The sequence below is a fragment of the Saccostrea echinata genome, unplaced genomic scaffold, assembly GCF_033153115.1.
Source record: "Saccostrea echinata isolate AGI-Se365-2 ecotype Australia unplaced genomic scaffold, CSIRO_AGI_Sech_v1 ptg000056l, whole genome shotgun sequence".
NCBI lineage: Eukaryota > Metazoa > Mollusca > Bivalvia > Ostreida > Ostreidae > Saccostrea > Saccostrea echinata.
The window spans coordinates 15,045,001-15,065,274 of NW_026889805.1; the positions used below are offsets into that span (position 1 = coordinate 15,045,001).

General features: G+C 32.9%; 1 protein-coding gene across 1 annotated transcript in view; it reads right to left on the reverse strand.

The window, feature by feature from the left end:
* Positions 1–20,105, reverse strand: part of LOC133173777 (alpha-catulin-like) — a 23,581-nt gene extending 3,476 nt beyond the window's left edge. The window contains exons 1-12 of the mRNA XM_061308812.1: positions 19,951–20,105; positions 15,286–15,475; positions 14,341–14,516; positions 14,099–14,218; positions 13,591–13,680; positions 13,253–13,465; positions 12,796–12,993; positions 11,872–11,958; positions 11,606–11,764; positions 11,311–11,403; positions 10,829–11,014; positions 5,697–5,747 (exon numbers count right to left, since the gene is read on the reverse strand). Coding sequence (XP_061164796.1) covers positions 5,697–5,747; positions 10,829–11,014; positions 11,311–11,403; positions 11,606–11,764; positions 11,872–11,958; positions 12,796–12,993; positions 13,253–13,465; positions 13,591–13,680; positions 14,099–14,218; positions 14,341–14,516; positions 15,286–15,475; positions 19,951–20,040 — 1,653 coding nt within the window. The 5' untranslated portion in view covers positions 20,041–20,105. The remainder of the gene's footprint in view (positions 1–5,696; positions 5,748–10,828; positions 11,015–11,310; positions 11,404–11,605; positions 11,765–11,871; positions 11,959–12,795; positions 12,994–13,252; positions 13,466–13,590; positions 13,681–14,098; positions 14,219–14,340; positions 14,517–15,285; positions 15,476–19,950) is intronic.
* Between the last annotated feature and the right edge of the window lie 169 nt (positions 20,106–20,274).

The following is a 20,274-nucleotide window of genomic DNA, read 5'->3' on the forward strand; positions in this document are numbered from 1 at the left end:
TTGACTGGGATGGAAATTCTGTGTATCAAGTCAATTTTCTGTCTTACTTCAAACCAAAATTTCTCTGTTTTAATTATTTCAAGCAACTGATAAACCTGAGTAGATGCATCCATTGTTATCTTGTATTACTTTTTTTTTTAAATAGTTAATATGCTGACCAATCACTCTATCATAACTTTTCAATATGCATACCATAATGTACACATATGTACTACTCAGTCATGTTCATATTTTATTCAACAGATTACTTGACTATTAAATTAAAACAAGCCCAAACATTACCAAATCATTGATGATATGTAATACATACAAAGTCCTGATGCATAACTATGTGAAGTTTCAAGTCAATTTTCAAACCTCGACTTATAACAGAATTTTGATTTTGCCTGATTCTAGGTGGACCTGTACTTAAAAGTTCATAAAGTTGTTTTTCAAAATAAATCATGATACACATGTATATTTCTGATGCAATTCATATTATAAAATGAAATATAATAATGTTTTAACAAATACATGTATAATATTGGAAAAATAAATGCATGTCACATATTTCAATAGATGAACTTTAATGTCTACCATATATTATTTGCAGCTCTGAAACTGGCATTTTTTTATTTAGCAAAATGTAATATACTTACATAAAATGCCCAATAACTATTTTCAATACAGTATCATTCACATATTTATATACTCTGTACTTATCCCAAACATTCCTCTTAAGGATTTAAGTTACATAAACTAACTTCTTACGACACATTGTGCTGGCCTTAATGATAGAGAAATTCCTGACAATTGCTCCTATTCAGAGAATTTCTTCACTATCCCCCTACGTCTCATTTATTGATTTGGAGTGTTACTTTGTAAGCTTCTATTTTTATATAGGACTCTGAAACATTAATTGATCTTGACATATTGTTGCTGTATTTTCTTATAAATTCCACCAATTGACATTTATCTGTCCAGATCACTCAGTAGATTAGAATTCCTATTGGATATTATGGCCTGATTTAAATAATCCCGACTTTATTTATATTCCTAATCAATTTTCCTCTTCCTCTCCTTTAACAACCATTAAATGATTTCAATTTCTAGGCAGAGTTTTTTCTGTCTTTCATTTTATTCTGAATAAGATCAGCTATTTGAGAAAATTTAAATTACATTGGAATGACTGAGAATTGGTACAATCACATCAACTATAATTATCAACTAAAACGATGAATTGTATAATTACTGTACCATAAGGAAAGAACGGGAATTATTAATTACTTTCATTTTGCAAACTGGTTCAAGTACACTTATTTTTTTCTTTTCAAGTTCAATGTGTACAAGTGAGTGTCTTAATTAATCACATTAACATTGCTTCTTTGCGGAACGAATCTTCAATTTGCCCCAAATTGGTATACAATAGTCTAAAAAAATAAAATTTTCACGAGAAGGAGACAGGTAAAATTTTCACGAGGAGAGGACAGGTAGAAAGTCCCTCAACCCATTTTTTATATCTTTCCTATCCAAGGGTTTCAAAAGATTGAGAGTTCAAGAAATCAAAGGCTTGGAGATAAATGAAGACATGTATTTACACATTCTCCAAAGGTTTTCTTCAGATGTTCTGCATACAACTATAGAATATGTTTTATGGGACTGCAATTTGACTTCAAGAGATCAAGGGTTTCGAAAGATTGAGAGTTCAAGAAATCAAGAGTAAATTCTTAGTTACGTATATACATGCTAGAGAAAAAATTGAGACCAGAGACTCATTTTGAGAGATCAAGAACCTCAAGAAATTGAAGTTTGAGCCATCAGAGAGTCACCTATAACTTTTGTCTTTCAATGAACAAGTATACATAGAGGTTTTACAATAGATAATTTTGTTGCTTTAATTAAACATTTTATGATTGATACAGTCTTCTTTGATTGCCTATTTACGAGGGAGTATACCGTTAGGTAAAATATCAATAATTTTTTTTTCACAAATACACACTGTCAAACATGCTGTCACACATAGGAATTTCTTGAAGTAAATCAGTCTACGGCCTCCGGGGACATAAAACTGAGACAAGCTCAGTCTCACTTTTACCAAAGGAATTAATAGTAGAAAGGTGAGATTCAGATCAAAAGTGAGCTCATCATCAACACGTAATTGAAGAAAAATAATCATTATGTACATTCATTTTATCTTCGATAATTTTCAGCTGCAAGCTTTTTGCGTGTTGTTAAGTTGGTTTCCATTTCTAATTTTTTTTACTGCTTTTTATTTTAATATATTATTTTTTTTATGAATTGTTTTTTTGTAACTTGGAATCAAACCAAGGTTCATCTTTAGATCTTATATAACCAATTTTTCAGGTACACATGCCCCTATGAGATCTAGATATGTCTAGTTGTAAAATTTTCGGTAGCTTTATCAATTGATTCAGCACTACAGATAAGATATTCCCATGCAGTCAGTACCTTTGACAATAGTATTAAGTTTTACCATATTGGCATTTTAATAATCCCATATTTTTCTAACATAAGGTTGACTTTTAATGATACATGATTTCAAAAACACATAGGTAGCAGTCAGAGAAGTGATTTTTTTAAATGATGCCACCAAATTTTCGTGAATTCCTAATTATCTCCCCTTAAGAGAGAATTTGGCTCTTTAGTTGAAGAAATTTGAATTCCTTTACCCAAGGATATTTTATGATATGTTTGGCTGAAATTGGCCCAATAGTTCTGGAGAAGAAGTCAAAAATGTGAAAAGTTTACAGATGATAGATGGATGCTGGACACCTTCAATCAGAAAGATCATTTGAGCCTCTAGCTCAGGTAAGCTAAAAATATTCTACTGGAGTTATACCCTTGTCCCTCTAAACTATCTTGCTCTTTTATTTATTTATTTATTTTTTTTTACAGAAGAGATATGATATGGTAGGTAAATGAAAAATGACTCAGTAGGTATTGGCAATTTCACCAGAGGATGAGTTAAACAAGCTTAAATTCACTTAAACTTCTGTTATTGTCTCCAAAGCAATCTCTGCACACGTATAGTAGGCATAGAGAATTAAGCAAAATTGTTCCATACATAATACATTGCAGCATTTTCAACAAGAGGAGACAATGGCTGGAATTCGCTGCTTCAAATTTTAGAATTGGCAAAATAAATAATTGGAAATAATTCCAAAACGGCCTCTTCAAATGGATAAATTGACACCACTTCACTTCAAAATTATTGAAAGCTCTGCATTCAGTATAAATTTTCAAAATGAAGGAAAGTATAAGGTTGTTACAAGAAAAGTATTTTTATGTTCATTTTGGAAATAATTTAAAAGTAAATCTTTACCATTTACCCATTTTAAAAAGACTCTTGTACATTAGATAATAACAGAGTGTAAGTGAACCCTCTGGTGAGAGATTGTAAGTACATGTACTAGATGTAAATTATAAATGTGTACCTGTAATAATTCAAACTTTTAAAAATCAAATAAAAGGATGAAACAACTTGAATTCTGACTTTGAACCCACTATATAATGTATTGATACTTTTATCCCCTCAAAGGCTTGGAGATAAATGAAGATATAAATTCAAATAGCCAGGAAGCTATCATTTTCCCACCCACTATATTACCATGGCTGACATTTTATAACTCTGTTTAATGTGATACATCAGATTTGATCATGTAAATGAATTCTAGACTTGACATAACTAGTTTATATACTATGAGAAATAGGCAATTTGACCATGACAGTTATTGGTTAGCATGAAAAGGATATTCTTAATCAATGCATCTAAAATACACTGAGTATGTGGATATTAAGCTATCATGAATCATTAATGATATATTCTATGTATAACTTGATAAAATCTGTATTAGTATCTAATGACACAATTCTAAAAATTCCATAAATTTTTGTGAACTATGTTACTTTTCATGTGCTAACAAATAAATCTGTAAGTCAAATAAAATGTCTTCCCGCTATTTTCCTCCCAATGTTGTCAGTACTCTTGTACATCCCCACTATAGATACGATAAATAAAACAAATTTGTTGATAAAGAACTTAAACACAAATACATAGATCAAAGAATGGATGAACAGACAGAACAAGAAGTCTGTGAGTCAATGGTCACAAGTAATACCCCCGCTCTGATGTGAATACTGTATGTGTACTTAAAAAAGCGAGCTTCATATTTTAGCGGCTTTGGCTCAGAAAATGATGCGCTAATTCATGAATACCGCTAAGAAATCATTAAAAATTTTATAAATACAACATACGGCACAGACATGTATAGCTCTAATTTATGATTTCGCCAACAACTCCATACCAAGTGACTGCGCTAAATTTTGAATGCGCCAATTTATGTACATGTACAGTATACACTCTCATGTGAATTACGGAAACTTGGTACAGACAGATGCACACATAATACCACCATATGGCATGCCTGAACAAAGAGTGTGCTAAAATTTTAAGCATCTGCCTAAGTAGTTGATGAGAAATGCAAAAGAAATTTAGTATGGACAGACGCAGGGATGAACAGGAAGTTGACATAGAATTCGTACAAAAATGAATCTCAAAATATAGCAAACCAAAATAAAGAGTGGGCTAAAATTTCAAGCATCTGCCTAAGTTGTTGCACAGAAAACTTGAACAGAAATTTGGTATGGACAGACGCATGGTTGAACAGGACGTTGACATCAGATTCGTACAAAAATGAATCCCAACATATTGCATGCCTAAATAAAGAGTGTGCTAAGAGTGTGTGATAAACTGCTACGAAAATTTGTTACAGACAGACAGAAACACAGACAGCCAGAGAGCCACACAAGGGTAAAACAGTATACCCCTCTCTCCTTTGGATTTGGGTATAAAAATCAAAAATCAAAGTTACAATTCCACCATTTAGAATTTTGATTTGAAAGAGAGGGAGATCAACACATAATTCTTAATGCATATTTTCTTTGAATTTACACAGAATTCTGTAAAATACTTAAGTACTAATTGATTATTGTTAATTTCTACTCTCAGGAATATAAATCATCAAGTATATCTCCAATGTACTTTATCCACTAAAGAGTTCTTGTTCTAATCCTCCCATGAGAGAGATTGTCATTAAAACTGAGATCCATTTCACCACTGTACCATGCTGTACACTGCCATTTGTTTGTCTTTGGGAGGATGTCAGATGTATTTAGCACAATAAAAACTATTGATTTCTCCAAAAAATTGTGATTACTCTAAGATAGCACACAGTTCTACAAGACAACACAAAAGCACACTAAACTTTCATCAGTACTCTCGCAGTAAGGTATCCCCACCACAACGTCAGGAAGAAATCAATATACATTTCTTAAACTCTTCTCAATCACTGAAGCTTAGCTGTATAATTCTGAGTTATTTCACTATCAATTAGAATGATAGCTGTGCACTGGTTAAGTAACATAAAAAACTTTCATGTTATTAAACAAAAATCACTCTCTATGATTTAGAAGCATTACACATCTGATATTAATTTTAAAAATTCTCAAACTCAGTGATAATCCATATCATCTTTTGTTAATTAGTGCACCTAGTTCTCAAAAATAAAAAAAAAACATAAACTTAAAAAAAAAAAAAAAAAAAAAAAAAAAAAAAAAAGAAAAAGGCAAGTTTATAAAGGCATTAAAAAGTTTGCGTAAAATATATCAATGTGATTAATTACTATAACAAAACCTACCTCAGCATCCAACTTCACAGGCCTCACACCACGAGAGTTAGTACCATGTTTCTGCCCAAAAAATAAAGAAATTAGTGAAATACAATCAATGATTTCATTCCATTTAGATTTAAAATTTGTAAAAATTTTGAAGGTAGCTGACAAATCTGAGGAGAAAAAAAAGTATATGTAACTTTTTAAAGATCTCTCTACTACTCTTATATTCTGCCAAGATCACAATCCCTAATTACCGCCCAGATTGGTATGATGTATTTGCCTAATGAACACACACTTACCGAGATATAGAATTAATAAAGTCAATATCATATTCCAGAGTTCCCATCAATCAATAAAACTGAAAAACGAGAGAGTCTAACTTTACCCTACATCAATCAAGCCATCAGTTCAAGCTTAAGTATAGGTATGGTTAGTAGCTGAAATTTTTGGACCCTAGCTGTTGATTACCATGTGTTTAACGACGTTGGATCCTGATATTTAAAGTCTTAAACTTTTTTTGTCAAGTATATTTTTAGCTTGTACACACATAGCTTAATTAAAAATCAAAGCAAAAAATGGGGGTCAATATGCTTCTTTTGGCGCTACAGTACATTTAAAATGACCTTTTTGCACTGAATTTGTGTCTTAATCAAAAATAACATCTTCGACGTTTTCCCTCCAATATTTTTTATCCAAATAAATCATGGGACAAAGTATTGTATTATTCTCTCTTAAAAAAGACACATTAAAATTGTGACAAAGAAAAATTTTCAAATTGCTTCGCATAATCAATTATTTGACCTTTCTGCACTTACAAAATGTCATTTTTCGGGCATTAAAAATTTAACAAGCAAGAAAAATATTTTAAAGTCTTAAACTTTTGCTGAATTTAAGTAAATTGATCAGAGTTATCTTATATATTCAGAAAAGAAAATCAAAAGTGGAGGTCTATGATGTTATTTTTTAGATATTACTAAAAAACTGTTAATTTTGTGATAAAATTGGCTCAATTTTTTCCTGGAGTTTCAGAATATATTTTCTATATTTGTCACAATATGATGATAGAATTCACAAAAACTGATTTAATTAATATTTTAGAACCAGCATTAAACATTTCAATGCACAAAATAGCTCTGTGTGCAACCAGCATGGAAAAATAGGAATCTAAACTTAACAGTACTGTATATATTTCAAAAGGGAAAAAATGATCATTTTCTTCTAAAAAATCTTCCGCCACAAAATATAGTTCCTGGCTTAATCCTATTTGAATGGAATATAATCGCGTTTTTTCATTGGATATAGTATAATTTGCATTGTAGAATCCAGATTTAATGTTAGAACTTAAAAATAATGCAGAATTTTAGAAATAAAGCTCCAGACCAAAATCTGCTCAAAAGCTCAGGATCGAACGTCCTTAAGTGAAGACTCTTTTGCATGCTGCAGAAATCAGAACAAAACATTCAAAAGCTGTACTATTCTTGACCTCTTTAATCATAACTGGTACAACATATATTGATTTAGCTTTGAAATTAGAGTAACAAGTATTTGTTCATGATTGTATTATAAAAATGTACTCATTAGCCTAAGGCTTGGAGTTTTTCATTAAACATTTGTTGACAGTTTTGATCCATCAAATCAATTATTCCAGGGTATATTCTTTAATGGCAATCAGTGTCTATTGTTGAAAATTTTCATTGTAATTGAAAGTTTCAGTTTGTCATGCATGCTTGTGGCACATGGAAAACTTTAATGGCCCCCATATTGAAATATAATAGAAAGTACGTCAGGTACCTGTATTTTCTGTATAGGAGTACATTCAATGCTCTGGATTTATTACAAAATAGTCACACCATAACACTTGTACTGATTCTACTTTTACATTACCATTTACAGTTGAACTTTGGTATCTGGAACACTGATATCTCAAATACCATGGATATGTCAAAGTGATCTGGAAGTCCCAACTGCTTATTCTTTAAGTATTTTACCCTCGATATCTCGAATCCTCAAATATCTCGAAGTTTTTTTGCGGTCCCATCAAGTTCGAGATAACGAGGTTTGACAGTATTTAACTACCTTAAAAGATTTTCTTAATAATAATACCACCAAAAATAAGACATATGATGGCTTACAATCAGACTTTTCGATAGAATATATTAAAATTGATAGATTTAAATGTTATTTTCAGGATTTAGTTTTATTTAAAGTTCTATTAGGAAATTTGCATACTAAATAGTCAGTATGAAGAAATAGATCCTTTTGAATGAAAATATTTGAAATTCTGATAGACTGCATCTGAACAAAATATGAATTGGGAAATTTCCCCTCTTTGAACAGCAATATAATACAATGTATTTTTTTCTGCTACAGGTACAAATACAATATGCATGTACATAAATACAGTAGATAGTCTAGGGGTGGCTATAACCTGCCTGAAGGTTTGACAAATTGTACTAAATGTTTAATGAAAGATAAGGAGAGAAATTAAACATAGGTAATCAGAGATTACAGAGCTCACCTCAACGAATGTTGTCTTTAAGTAAGGCAAAGTCCCACACTAAACTAATAATCTAGGAGTGTGCATCCCTAGATGCAACATTTATGCAATTTTGGTCTGATAGAGCTTGCAGTTACTTGGGAATAGACTTATCTGAAAACTTAAAACTAGTCACTCATCCAGAAAATGTAAGTCAAATCCAGCATCTGAAGCAAGTTTTGAGATTATTCGTCCCTTGATGCATCATCCATGCAAGTTTGGTTCAGATAGGCCTTATAGTTACTTGGAAATGAGATCTGCTCCAAAAACTTTAACCTGGTTACTCATCCGGAAAACATAGGTCAGATCCAGCATTCGAAGCAAGTCTCGTAGTGTGAATCCTTAGATATATCATCCATGCAAGTTTGGTCAATATAGAGTTTATAGTTACTTGGAAATGAGATCTGCTCCAAAAACTTTAACCTGGTCACTCATCCGGAAAACATAGGTCAGATCCAGCATCCGAAGCAAGTCTCGTAGTGTGCATCCTTAGATGTATCATGCATGCAAGTTTAGTCAATATAGGGCTTATAGTTACTTGGAAATGAGATCTGCTCCAAAAACTTTAACCTGGCTACTCATCCAGAAAATATAGGTCAGATCCAGCAACCGAAGCAAGTCCAGTAGTGTACATCCTTAGATGTATCATCCATGCAAGTTTGGTCAATATAGGGTTTATAGATACTTGGAAATGACATCTGCTCCAAAAACTTTAACCTGGTCACTCATCCAGAAAATATAGGTCAGATTCAGCATCCGAAGCATGTCCAGTAGTGTGCATCCTGAAATGTATCATCCATGCAAGTTTGATCAATATAGGGCTTTTAGTTACTTGGAAATGAGATCTACTCCAAAAACCTTAACCTAGTCACTCATCTGGAAAATGTAGGTCAGATCCAGCAAATGTAGGTCAGATCCAGCATCCGAAGCAAGTTCAGTAGTGTGCATCCTTAGATGTATCATCCATGCAAGTTTGGTCAATATAGGGCTTACAGTTACTTGGAAATGAGACCTGCTCCAAAAACATTAACCTGGTCATTCTTTAGCTGAAATTGCAGCATCTGAAACCTTGACTGGTACAATGAGACACACTAGAAGCATCCTCCATGCATCTCTGATTAATATAGGCCATAGAAGTACTTGAAAAGAAAACTGCTCCAAAAACCTTAACCAGGGACGCCGACACCGACGCCGATCCAACACCGACGGTATTACATAAGCTCCCTCAACTTCGTTGAGGTGAGCTAAAAAAAGGATATCATTTTATTAGTTTTTAATGCAACTAGTTCCCATCCTACATAAGATTATTTTAACTTTTTCCAAGTAAAGTGTTTGATTTCTACTTTAATTTAGAATTCTGAAAACAATATTAAATATTGGGTAATGTATTGAATCTTGAATGCACAGAGTTAAAGAAAACTCATCGAACATAATATCAATATATATACAGCAAGTATATAGTAAATCTACATGCATTGCCAGAATATTATCACAGCAGAAGTTATCATCCTTACATGAATTAAGTTTCCTGAGTGATGTAGCTTTACTAAGCCTAGATCATGGTGACATTAAATTACACCAAGGTCACGGAGTTTTACTTGGTTTAGCTTCATAAGCCATGCCAGCCATGCACATACAAGATGTCTTTAAATCAATCAGAAATGTTCTGTAAGAACATGGAGGTTGCTGTGCTTGGGCCAATGATGCAAATGACAAAGAAAGGAAATACAACATAAAATGAAAAACTAGAAATCACAAAAAAAGTTTGAATTAAATCAAAACAGAGACAATTGAGACAAAAGAGAGCTTCCTATAAACATTATTGAGCGAAAGTTACTGACTCAGTTGTGCACTGCTTATAAATGCTTTTGCATAGTTCAGTAGATTTAAACATAAGAAACTAACTATAATGGTGAGAAAATATGCGTCCAAATTACAGGTGATTGTGTAATGTACTACAGGTATTAAACACAGTAGTTACAGCTGACTGTGTAATGTGTAGAACATGTATAAAACATCTGGACAGAGGAGAATTGACACAGACATTTATAAACATAGAGAACTCACAAGAGGAAGAGGTGGACAAATCTGGTATCCAGGAAGCCAAAAAGAAAGAGGTGTATTGCTCATCTCATTATATAACTCAATATTTGTTTAAATTTGAACATTATACACAAGACCTGAAGGTATTTACTCAATATTTCACTTCATCATATATGCCAGTAAAATCAAATTTGAAGTTTAATTATTTATCATTACAAAATCTGACAGATATATTTTTCTGAACATTGTATATCATTTTCTTTTCAATTGATTTTCCCCCTAAACTATTGCACTGATGATTTCATAACTGCATTATGGGACTTAACTTTTCATCAGATGAAACAAAACAAAAATGACCAAGTTATCTTCCTTGCATTCAACTCTTACAAAATCATAATAACTTTTCAACAGTGATAAATTTAAACTTTGCATTAAAGGTGTCATATCTGTAAATCCTATCAAATCTACAAACAATAATAATATTCACTGCAAAGATATAAAGCTCAATTACTTTTGTTAATGAAAATACAATCAGCTCCACAATAATGAGTTTTTTTAAAAATAGAACAAAACTTACCCCAGGTCTTGGGAGTGACATGTACACTGGTTTATCTCCCCTTCCCTGACACACATCATTGATCTCCTTGACCATGATTGACAGGTCATTGATCTGCGTCTCCCATGACTCGGCAAACATATCCAGATTTTCCTGTGCTATCTTACTGTTAGGATACATGGACAAAGCCTGGGCAGCTAGGAGAGTCTGAAATCAACAATTACAGTTGAACTTTGTTATCTCAAACACAGACATTTCGAATACCATGGATATGTCAAAGTGATTTGAAAGTCCAAACCACTTATTATTTAAGTATTTTACCCTCAATGTCTCAAATCCTTGGATATCTCAAAGTTTTTTCTTGGTCCCATCGAGTTCAAGATAACAAGGTTTGACTGTTACATTTCTTTTTTGTGGTTGTTGACTGACAAAAAATCAAATTTGTACTACTTCTATTTAACTTTTCTAAGTAACACTTACAAAAGGGGATAAAAGTGACTTACAAGTGGTCCTAAGTTCTTCAAAACAAACTCATTGTGTTCTGCAGCAATAACAAGTTGTTCATTTGTAGCTATATGACGAAATAATTTGCAGACCTGTTAAATAAGATAATAATTATAAGTACAGAATGTTACCATGAAAAACACAATTAAATCATCATACAAAAGCATGACTAGGTGAACCATACCTTATGCAAGAACAGAAAATACATGTAAATAACCCCCTTTCATGAGATATTTGATTTTTTTTTTCACATGGCAGTATATGTTCCTTTTAGCTAATATAAAGGTATGCTACCTCCTCCAGCTGTTGCATGTGCTCCTCAAACTTCACTGTCATCTCTGTCACCCTTTGCTGGTCCCCACTATTTCCCGCTGCCTTTAAATGTTTCAGAATCTCATGGTCTTCATTAGCTTTAAACAACTCTGAAGCCTGGTCTGTGGCAGTGTCTTGGAGCTACAGAGTCATAATAAAGGTGTCATTTAACAATTCCCAAACATGAAATACCATCATAAAGACATTTCGTAGTGTCCATTCCTTTTTTATATCTAATTTATTTTTACCTGTTTGTTGAGTGATTTGGCTGCGGTCAGAGTCCTAAGTATGGCCGTCTCCATTTCAGGACTAGGATTTGGGGAATTTCTTTGGTTCTACAACAAATGTTATTACTACAGTCTCTAAATTCATTTCAACTTTCAAGGCAACAACTGCAGGTATAAATAAGTGTGCAACTGCAACATACAAGGAAAATATAAAATTCTACTAAGTGTAAATTCATGTACTTCATAATGATTTAACAAACTGTAATGTGGGCAGTCAAACCTTTAATACTTAAACTGAACATTTATGAGGAATGTTGCAATAAAAATACTATGATAGATATCCAACTTAGAGAGCATATCTATTCAGTGTGGTACTAATTCTGCACAATCTAATTAAAATTAGATGTTCCGAATCCGCTACTGCTTCTCAAACATCTAACAACATCCCATTAGGGGTCATGTCAGAGCGACCTTTTGATTACCCAATGAAATCGCCGTCTCCGAAATCTTGGCTTATAGTTCGGATGCATTTCTTTTTTTACTGCCAAATCTAAACGCCCGAGGGGTTTCGTAGTAAACAAAATATGCATGGTAAAGATCGTGCTATATATGAATGTGACGTGCGGGACATATAGTAGTTTGTGCATTTTCGTTTGCATTATTCAGGGAAGAATGCCAGATTGGTGGACTATACATTCAATTTATACCAAAATTACTTTAATTTAACATAAGACAGTCTACTGAGCATCAATAATGTAAAGATGTAGCTGTGGAACTAATTTTAGAATCGTATACAGAAGGTTGAATCTGATTGACCAACATTTTCATGTTTATTCATAACCAAAAGGTCGCTCTGACGTGACCCCTAATGGGATGTTGTTAGATGTTTGAGAAGCGGTAGCGGATTCGGAACATCTAATTTTAATTAGATTGAATTCTGCATACCTTACAAGTTCTGAGTAAAGCACTGAGTTCTGACTTAAGTCTGTCACACATTTGTATGATGGATTCCCTGTGTTGGTGAGAGGTATAGGCTGAGTCTGTAAAATCCTGTATCGTCTCCACCAGGGAGTCAAAGGCACCATTCAACTTCTCCTTACAACTGGAGGTAACCCCCGTCACACGGGTCATTTCAACGTGATCCTGGTATCAAAAGAAAGTAATGTCAGAAAACCAGCAACTAACTTTATAAAGAAATGTTCACTTGATCTTGCTCAGTAAAGCTAAAAAAAAGTTACTGGGTACATATTTCTGCTACTTGAATATCAGTATGGGTTGTGTGTAAATTTAAACAGCATGGTGACTGTGAAGGTTAACTTTTGTAGAACAGTACACAGTATTACCAATACATGTAATATATGTATGGAATTTCAAAGTAAGCTGCTTTCCAGATTATAATAACCTCAAACTCCTTGAAAGCTTTACAAGCAGAGAAGTAATTGTCCAATCCTATTCCTGAATCACCATTAAGTTCTGGTGATACATTTCCATTGGCCTGGTTCCCTCCCTCATCTGTGACAATGTGACGGATCATACTTAGTGCACCCTTCATTAGTTTGAACACACCCTCTCTGTTTTCTTTGGCTGTCTCACAATCTGGATGCCTTAAACACACCTACAATACATGCAAAAATTAAAACTTATCTGGATTTTATTGGTTGCATACTTTCATTTAAGTACCAGTACCTGCTGAATCAACGAAATGTATCTATCATCTTTCCCTCTTTTAGATAAACCTACCTTACAGGATGGTAGTAGCATCATGGTGGATTTCTCTAGCACTGCCCTTGCTGCCCCCATCTGAGCTCTGTGTTTCTCACTTTTTAAATCCTATAAGTTGATTGATGTTTTTAATCTAACTAGTGAATCAGTATTTCTTACAATACCTTTACATATTATACAATACATTTATCATGAAACCTAAAATGCAGTTAACATTTGCTCTATGACTGTCAGTGCTGGATTTGACATGCATCATGGATTTAAATCCTTTTCAAGATAAACCTTTTTGATAATATTCATGATCTATACATGTATATGCAGATCTGGAACAATCACCTGCAGATTTGAGGAATACAGTCTTACTTACACATCTATGTTCTCTTACATCCGCAATATCTAACAAGTATATAGAATTCTACACACTAAATTCATGTATGTTTATAATACATTATTGTAGCTAGAACTGTATAGACTGAATACATTATGCCTGTAAGAGTTATTCCCCTTTTACTGTGCTGGTTCTTACATTCTGTCTGTCTCCAGTTAGATGAGCTAGTTCTACCATCTCATTTCCAAACTGAGAGAAAATGTTTACAAAATCTGTAAATGTTGTTACAGAGTACAGTTCATTTAGTGTATTGGACACCTGTAACAAAAGTAAGAAGATCAATGAATACACCTCCAAGTTAGACAAAACTCAGCTGATCACCACATGCATGTTTAAATATATTCAGATGCATGTTTATCATTTGGTCAGTCATACTTTACCTTGTCTTTGGATATAAGTAATTGTTTAACAATGACTTTGTCAGCTAGAAGTAAGACTTTGGTAACAGCTGATAACAACTGCCGGGCCGCCCTGACCATAGCTGTCTTCTCAGCAATGTGTTTACCATTCCTGTGTGAGGCTGAATCACCCGCTGTCAGCTGCTGAATGCTGGCTCCTGTAGAATAAAAGAAATGTTGAGTATTCTTAAGTCTTATTCTTCATTCATTTTTATTGTGGAACAGCAATAAAACATCACCAATGAAGTTGTTGCATGTGGTTGATTCAAATTCCCAGTCATACTGCAAAGTATATTTAGGCAGGTCAAGTGAGATTTCCCAAACACCAAATCAACAGCTACCTGAGTTAAACAATTAGTTACTAATCCCCTAGCTGAGGACTAAAACTGAGAATTGAAGCCTGTATTAGTATCAGAGGAACCAATGGTGTGTGCGAGCGATACATGTAGATGAAGATCACTGCTGTGCCTCCCAGTGTTAAGACAGCACAATACAATTTACTAGGTTTTTATCCACTGCTTTTTGAAAGCTACATATTATGTGAACCTTTTTCTGTGTCAAATGAAGGATATGTAAAGCTTTTACTGTTGTTTTTTTTAAACATACCTTTTACAGTACATTTGGCACCAATGCATAGAAGTCAATTTAATCCTGTACAATGAATTAAACCATATCTAATTTACTATGTTAATCTAATTTACATTAAATATCTTAACTTACATTATATATCTTATATACATTATATATCTACTCATACACATTTCTGTGTAAAAACATGATTATTGTTTTCAAAATAAAACCTGTTTAAAACCAAAGCTTTAACAAATATTGTAAACAATGTTAAACCTAAATGAATCAAACATTTTGAGAGATTTTTTTTGGTTGCTCCAGTTATTGATGGCATTATGTTAGGGATGACCTTCCTACCTGCATTTCTGGCTTCCACACAAGCCTGACACATGTCTGTACTGATCTCAGGGTTCTCATCAGCAATGGTCTGTCCTACAGACACAAACCGCTCCACCGCCAAACACACCGCTTGACCGACCCTAACCAGGGCCTGTGTGGTTTTCTCTGTCACTCGAGGTCTCTCTTTGTGGTTTACCAAGGTTGTAATCTAATGAAGAGAACCATATATATACATATGACAGAGTTATTTTTATATATGGAGCAACTGTACCAAATATCATAATTATATAGTTTCACTCATTACTTTGGTTGAAGCTTAGCTTAAATGTGCACACATGCCCATTTATGTTTCTTTTTACAGTCATATAGGCCTTTATGAAATACTCACTATATCATAATTCTTGTAATCAATTTGTGCAGCATGAGAAATATGTCCATAGGACATCAATGCCCTGTCCAGGGTTCATTAGTAATGCAACATAAAAATTTGTATTAATGTATGAAGTTTGATGAAAATATCTTGAATAGTTTCATTTAAACTGAGTTTTATACACTATAAATAGTACAGTCAAAGTTCACTGGGAAGGTCAAAGAAAAAATTGGTCACAGTTGGTACATTCTCATCAAATATTAGGTATCAGTGCATAAGCTTACATAAAAAATATTTTGAATAATTTCTTTGAAATTGAACTACATACAAATTTGAGAAGAGTGAAGTCAAGGTCAAAGGAAAGGTTGGAGGTCAAAAAAAAAAAATTAATGCAACTGAATAGCTGTCATCAAAATGTAAAACATATAAAGATGGATAAAAATATCTTGAATAGTTTCTTTGAAATTTAGCTAAACACAAATTTGAAGTCAAGGTCAAAAGAAAGGTCAAGGTAAAAAAAAATGTTGATGAAGTTGAATAGTTCTCATCAGTATGTATCAGCATATAAAGTTTGATGAAAATATCTTGAATAGTTTCTTTGAAACTGAGTATTAAACTAATTTTAGAAAATTGGGTCAAGGGCAAAGGGAAGGTCAAGGTCAAAACATGTTGATGCAGTTGAATAGCTCTCATCAATATGAATCAGCATATGAAGTTTGATAAAAACATCTTGAATAATTACTTTGAAACTGAGCATAACACTAATTTAGCTCTCATCAATATGTATCTTCATATGAAGATTGATAAAAATTTCTTGAATAGTTTCTTTGAAACTGAGCTAAATGCAAAAGTGTGATGGAAGGACAGACAGAAGGACAAAAGAATGGAAGGGTGGAAGGACAGCTAGATGGAAGGACAGAAGACAGGAAAACACTATATGCCCATATTCATGGTGGGGCATAAAAAAAAAACTTTGCAATCTTCACAACCAAGAAAATATGGTAAGCCAGGAAAAGTCCTCAACACAACCTACTCTCCAAACATTTTTACAGTGTCCTTTTTTTTTTAACTTAAGACATATATGTCTATATACATGTACTTGAATGTTATGTTTTGTCCATTTTAATTCAAAAGCAAAACAAAGCTCCACTCTGTAGGCCATTTGTAATTGTACCATCCAAGAAAAAATAGAGATCCTAAAGAAGATAATAATACACTGGTATATAATTAAAAAGCTTATAGGATTTCAACAGGGATATCAGGAACACTGTTGCTCCATAACCTTATTCATTTTCAGAGTTTTCACTGGACTTCTGCAAAATGCTTACAATTTTTTTTAACAAATGCCTATTCCTGGTTAACATATGAATCTTGTCTGCTGTCTTCCTGATGATTTACACATTCTGTTCATGGCTGTTATATCAACAAGCCAGATTATCTCTAATGTTTGATTCCAGTCTGCAGTTTCCAGTACATCAGTCGGATTAAGCTGCACAACTCTCTCATGCATGTTTACATTATCAATACTTAACTGCATCTCACCTTAAAACATATTGGCAAAACCATGCTACATTGGAGTTTTCATGAGAAATCATTAAATTTTCATTCAACAATATATCTAACAAACCACTGAGAACTATACACTTCCCATTAATTAAAGATATGTTCAAATATGATCGAAGATGTGCATAGATTATGCTCATCTGTAAATCATAATAATGCATTACAGCTTGATTTAAAATGTGACCCATGCAATTATCTGTAGAATTGAAATTTGACAAAGAGGCCTTCATGATGGTTCTAACAATCATTTATAAACTACTGGCACATCAAGTAACTAGAAGCAACTGTCAGGAATGATAGCTATAATATTAATATTCTGCTGTTTGACTCTATGGTGGGGTCAATTAAAAAATATCTTTTTTGAAGCCATTTTACAGTGAAACATTGCATATACATGTATAGTATAGATTCAAATTCAATTTAAGTCAAACACGCCAATTAGCTTTAGTCTATGAATTGAGAGCCCAGGTTTATGTACGGTATTCTCCAATGCAACATCTATATGAGTTTAATAATTGTCAAGTTTGATATTACTTAGAATGTTATCATCAAAAAATTTTTAAATTTTAATGTGGAAATAAAGTATCCAAAGCATCATAACTAATATACAGTCAAACCTCGTTATCTCAAACTCAAAGGAACCAAGAAAAAACTTCGAGATATCTGAGGGTTTGAGATATCTGGGGTAAAATACTTAAGAAATATGTGGTTAGGACTTCCCAATCAATTCGACATATCAATGGTATTCGAGATATCCGTGTTCAAGATACCAAAGTTCAACTGTAACAATATCTAGGCAAGCTTGGTCAATGTAAGATTTATACTAAGATTTTTATTGTTCCAAATTTGTGCATCATCTGAAGCACAGTATCTATCATTTATTAAATGCCTTGAGAGAAAGATCTTTGCACATATAAGACATCTTTTCTTGGGAAATGACCTTCAACAGCTTTAACTTTATCATTCACATGGAAAATATAAATCAAATGCAGCATCTGAAGAATGACAATTGTTTTCATCCTTTATCAGCATGTGACTTTGTTCAACTATAAAAGCACTGTATGTGCTGAGAAAAATTGTCGCACATCTATGGTAAATGACATGGTACCTCATTAGAAAAAAGTTTTTTGCTACTACCTGTATGTCCAAACAACAAACTAAATTTGAAATCATTCTTAATTTTTGTCATGGGTAAAAAATTAAAATTGTAAAATCTTATTGTGCATCTTTTATTGCGGCCAATATTATGCAATAGAATTTTTCGACAACCTTTATAAATAAGATATGAACAATAATACAATAAACAATAAAGGTGAATTGGCAAAGTTGATGAACAAAACTGCAAAATTTCACCTAACATATATATTGTTTACCCTCATTTATTTCACAAACAGTAGCATTAGCAATTCATTAGTCTATTCTCTAATAATTATGCCAGCTTTATCAGGTTAGTTCTTGTACTTGCTATATGCATATTTTCAAACCAGGTTCATCATCATAATGGTTACGATGATAAGGTGTGTTAATTTCAAGTCATACAAAGAGTCCATATTAAATAGATAGGGTAGACTTTACTTTACCAGTCCCCAGATCAGTGCACTCATTGCACTATGACATAAGATTTATGCCACTTAAATGATAAGGGTTAGTCTTGCACATTACTCAACTGGTTAGGGTTAGTCTTGCACTCACCTGAGAGATTAGGGTTAGTTTTGCACAAGTATTTGACTGAATAGGGTTAGTCTTGCATCCATCCGAGAGATCAGGGTTAGGCCTAGTTCTCACACATTATTTGACTGCTTAGGGTTGGTCTAGCATCCGCCCATAAGATTTGGGTTATAGTCCTCATTAACCATCCAAGAGATTAGGGTTAGGGTCTAGTTCTTTCAGATTAATTAAGAAATTCAGTTGCATCTGTATTTTTTTGCAAGATCTAAATTCAGCTTCAACAGCATCTCATTGGTTTGGTTACATGAAAATATCGCTAAGTACGAAAGAAACGTCACTATAAGCATGCGCCGCATGTGCTTCGTTTACAATTATTTTTTGTTGATTTTTCAATGAATAAACAATATTTATCTAATTTTTTTCAGAGAAGTTAAAACTTCATTTAAAAAGGAAGTGTAAAACTAAACCTTTAACCATAGAATTTGATTTTGGGGCCAAAAAACTTGTACTTTTAATTTTCTTTGATCGCTCACTCAATCTCATAAATATTGAAGTCACCTACAATGACACTATAATATTTTAGCGTGGTTTTCTGGGGACTGGTAAAGTCGTTCCAACAGATACAGAACTCACACAAGTTGAGTTATGATTACTAAATATCACAGGTAATTCAAAAAAATAAAAATTTTACAAAATGTCACCTATAGTCATTGAAGTTTAAAATAAAGCTCAGATAAAGCTGTTTACACCATTTAGAATCACTATTTGTGAATCAACCACAAATCTGTGCATGCTTTTAATTAAATTATCTGCAAGCAAACTTCTCTTCACAAAACAAAGGCCAAGGCACAATCAACGGGCATCTCCCAAAGAAACATCTGGTAGCACTTTCAATTTAGTTCTTTTTTTAGGTACATAATAACACAATTAACTTAGTCTACGATTTGGCTAAAAAAAAAAATAAACTAATGGAAACCTTGTAAAGGTAAAATGGTTTTCAGTATCTTGTGGACAATACGATCTGTCCATAAATCAAATTGTCACTGGTCAAAAGGTCAGATTTTAAGCGTACGCATATCTACCTGTGTTACTAATGGAATAAGTGTTTGCTCCACAGATTTTGTACGAATTTCCAAAGACAATCGGGCATCATTTGCCTGTGGTCCAGCCATTCTTTTTTATCAATCAGTCCGATGCAGCTGAAGAAAGTGACGTATTTCTCTAGGTCAAAGGTTAACCGCATCACTCGCTTAAATCAATGAGAATAATGCCTGTGTTTTTCCTTTCTGTCTAAAATATTTTTAGTTTTCTCTGCAGATAAAGTATTTTTTATCTACTACTACTGTTTTGAATGAATATAAGTACAGAAAATGCTTGTAAAACAGACAAATTAAATTATTTATATT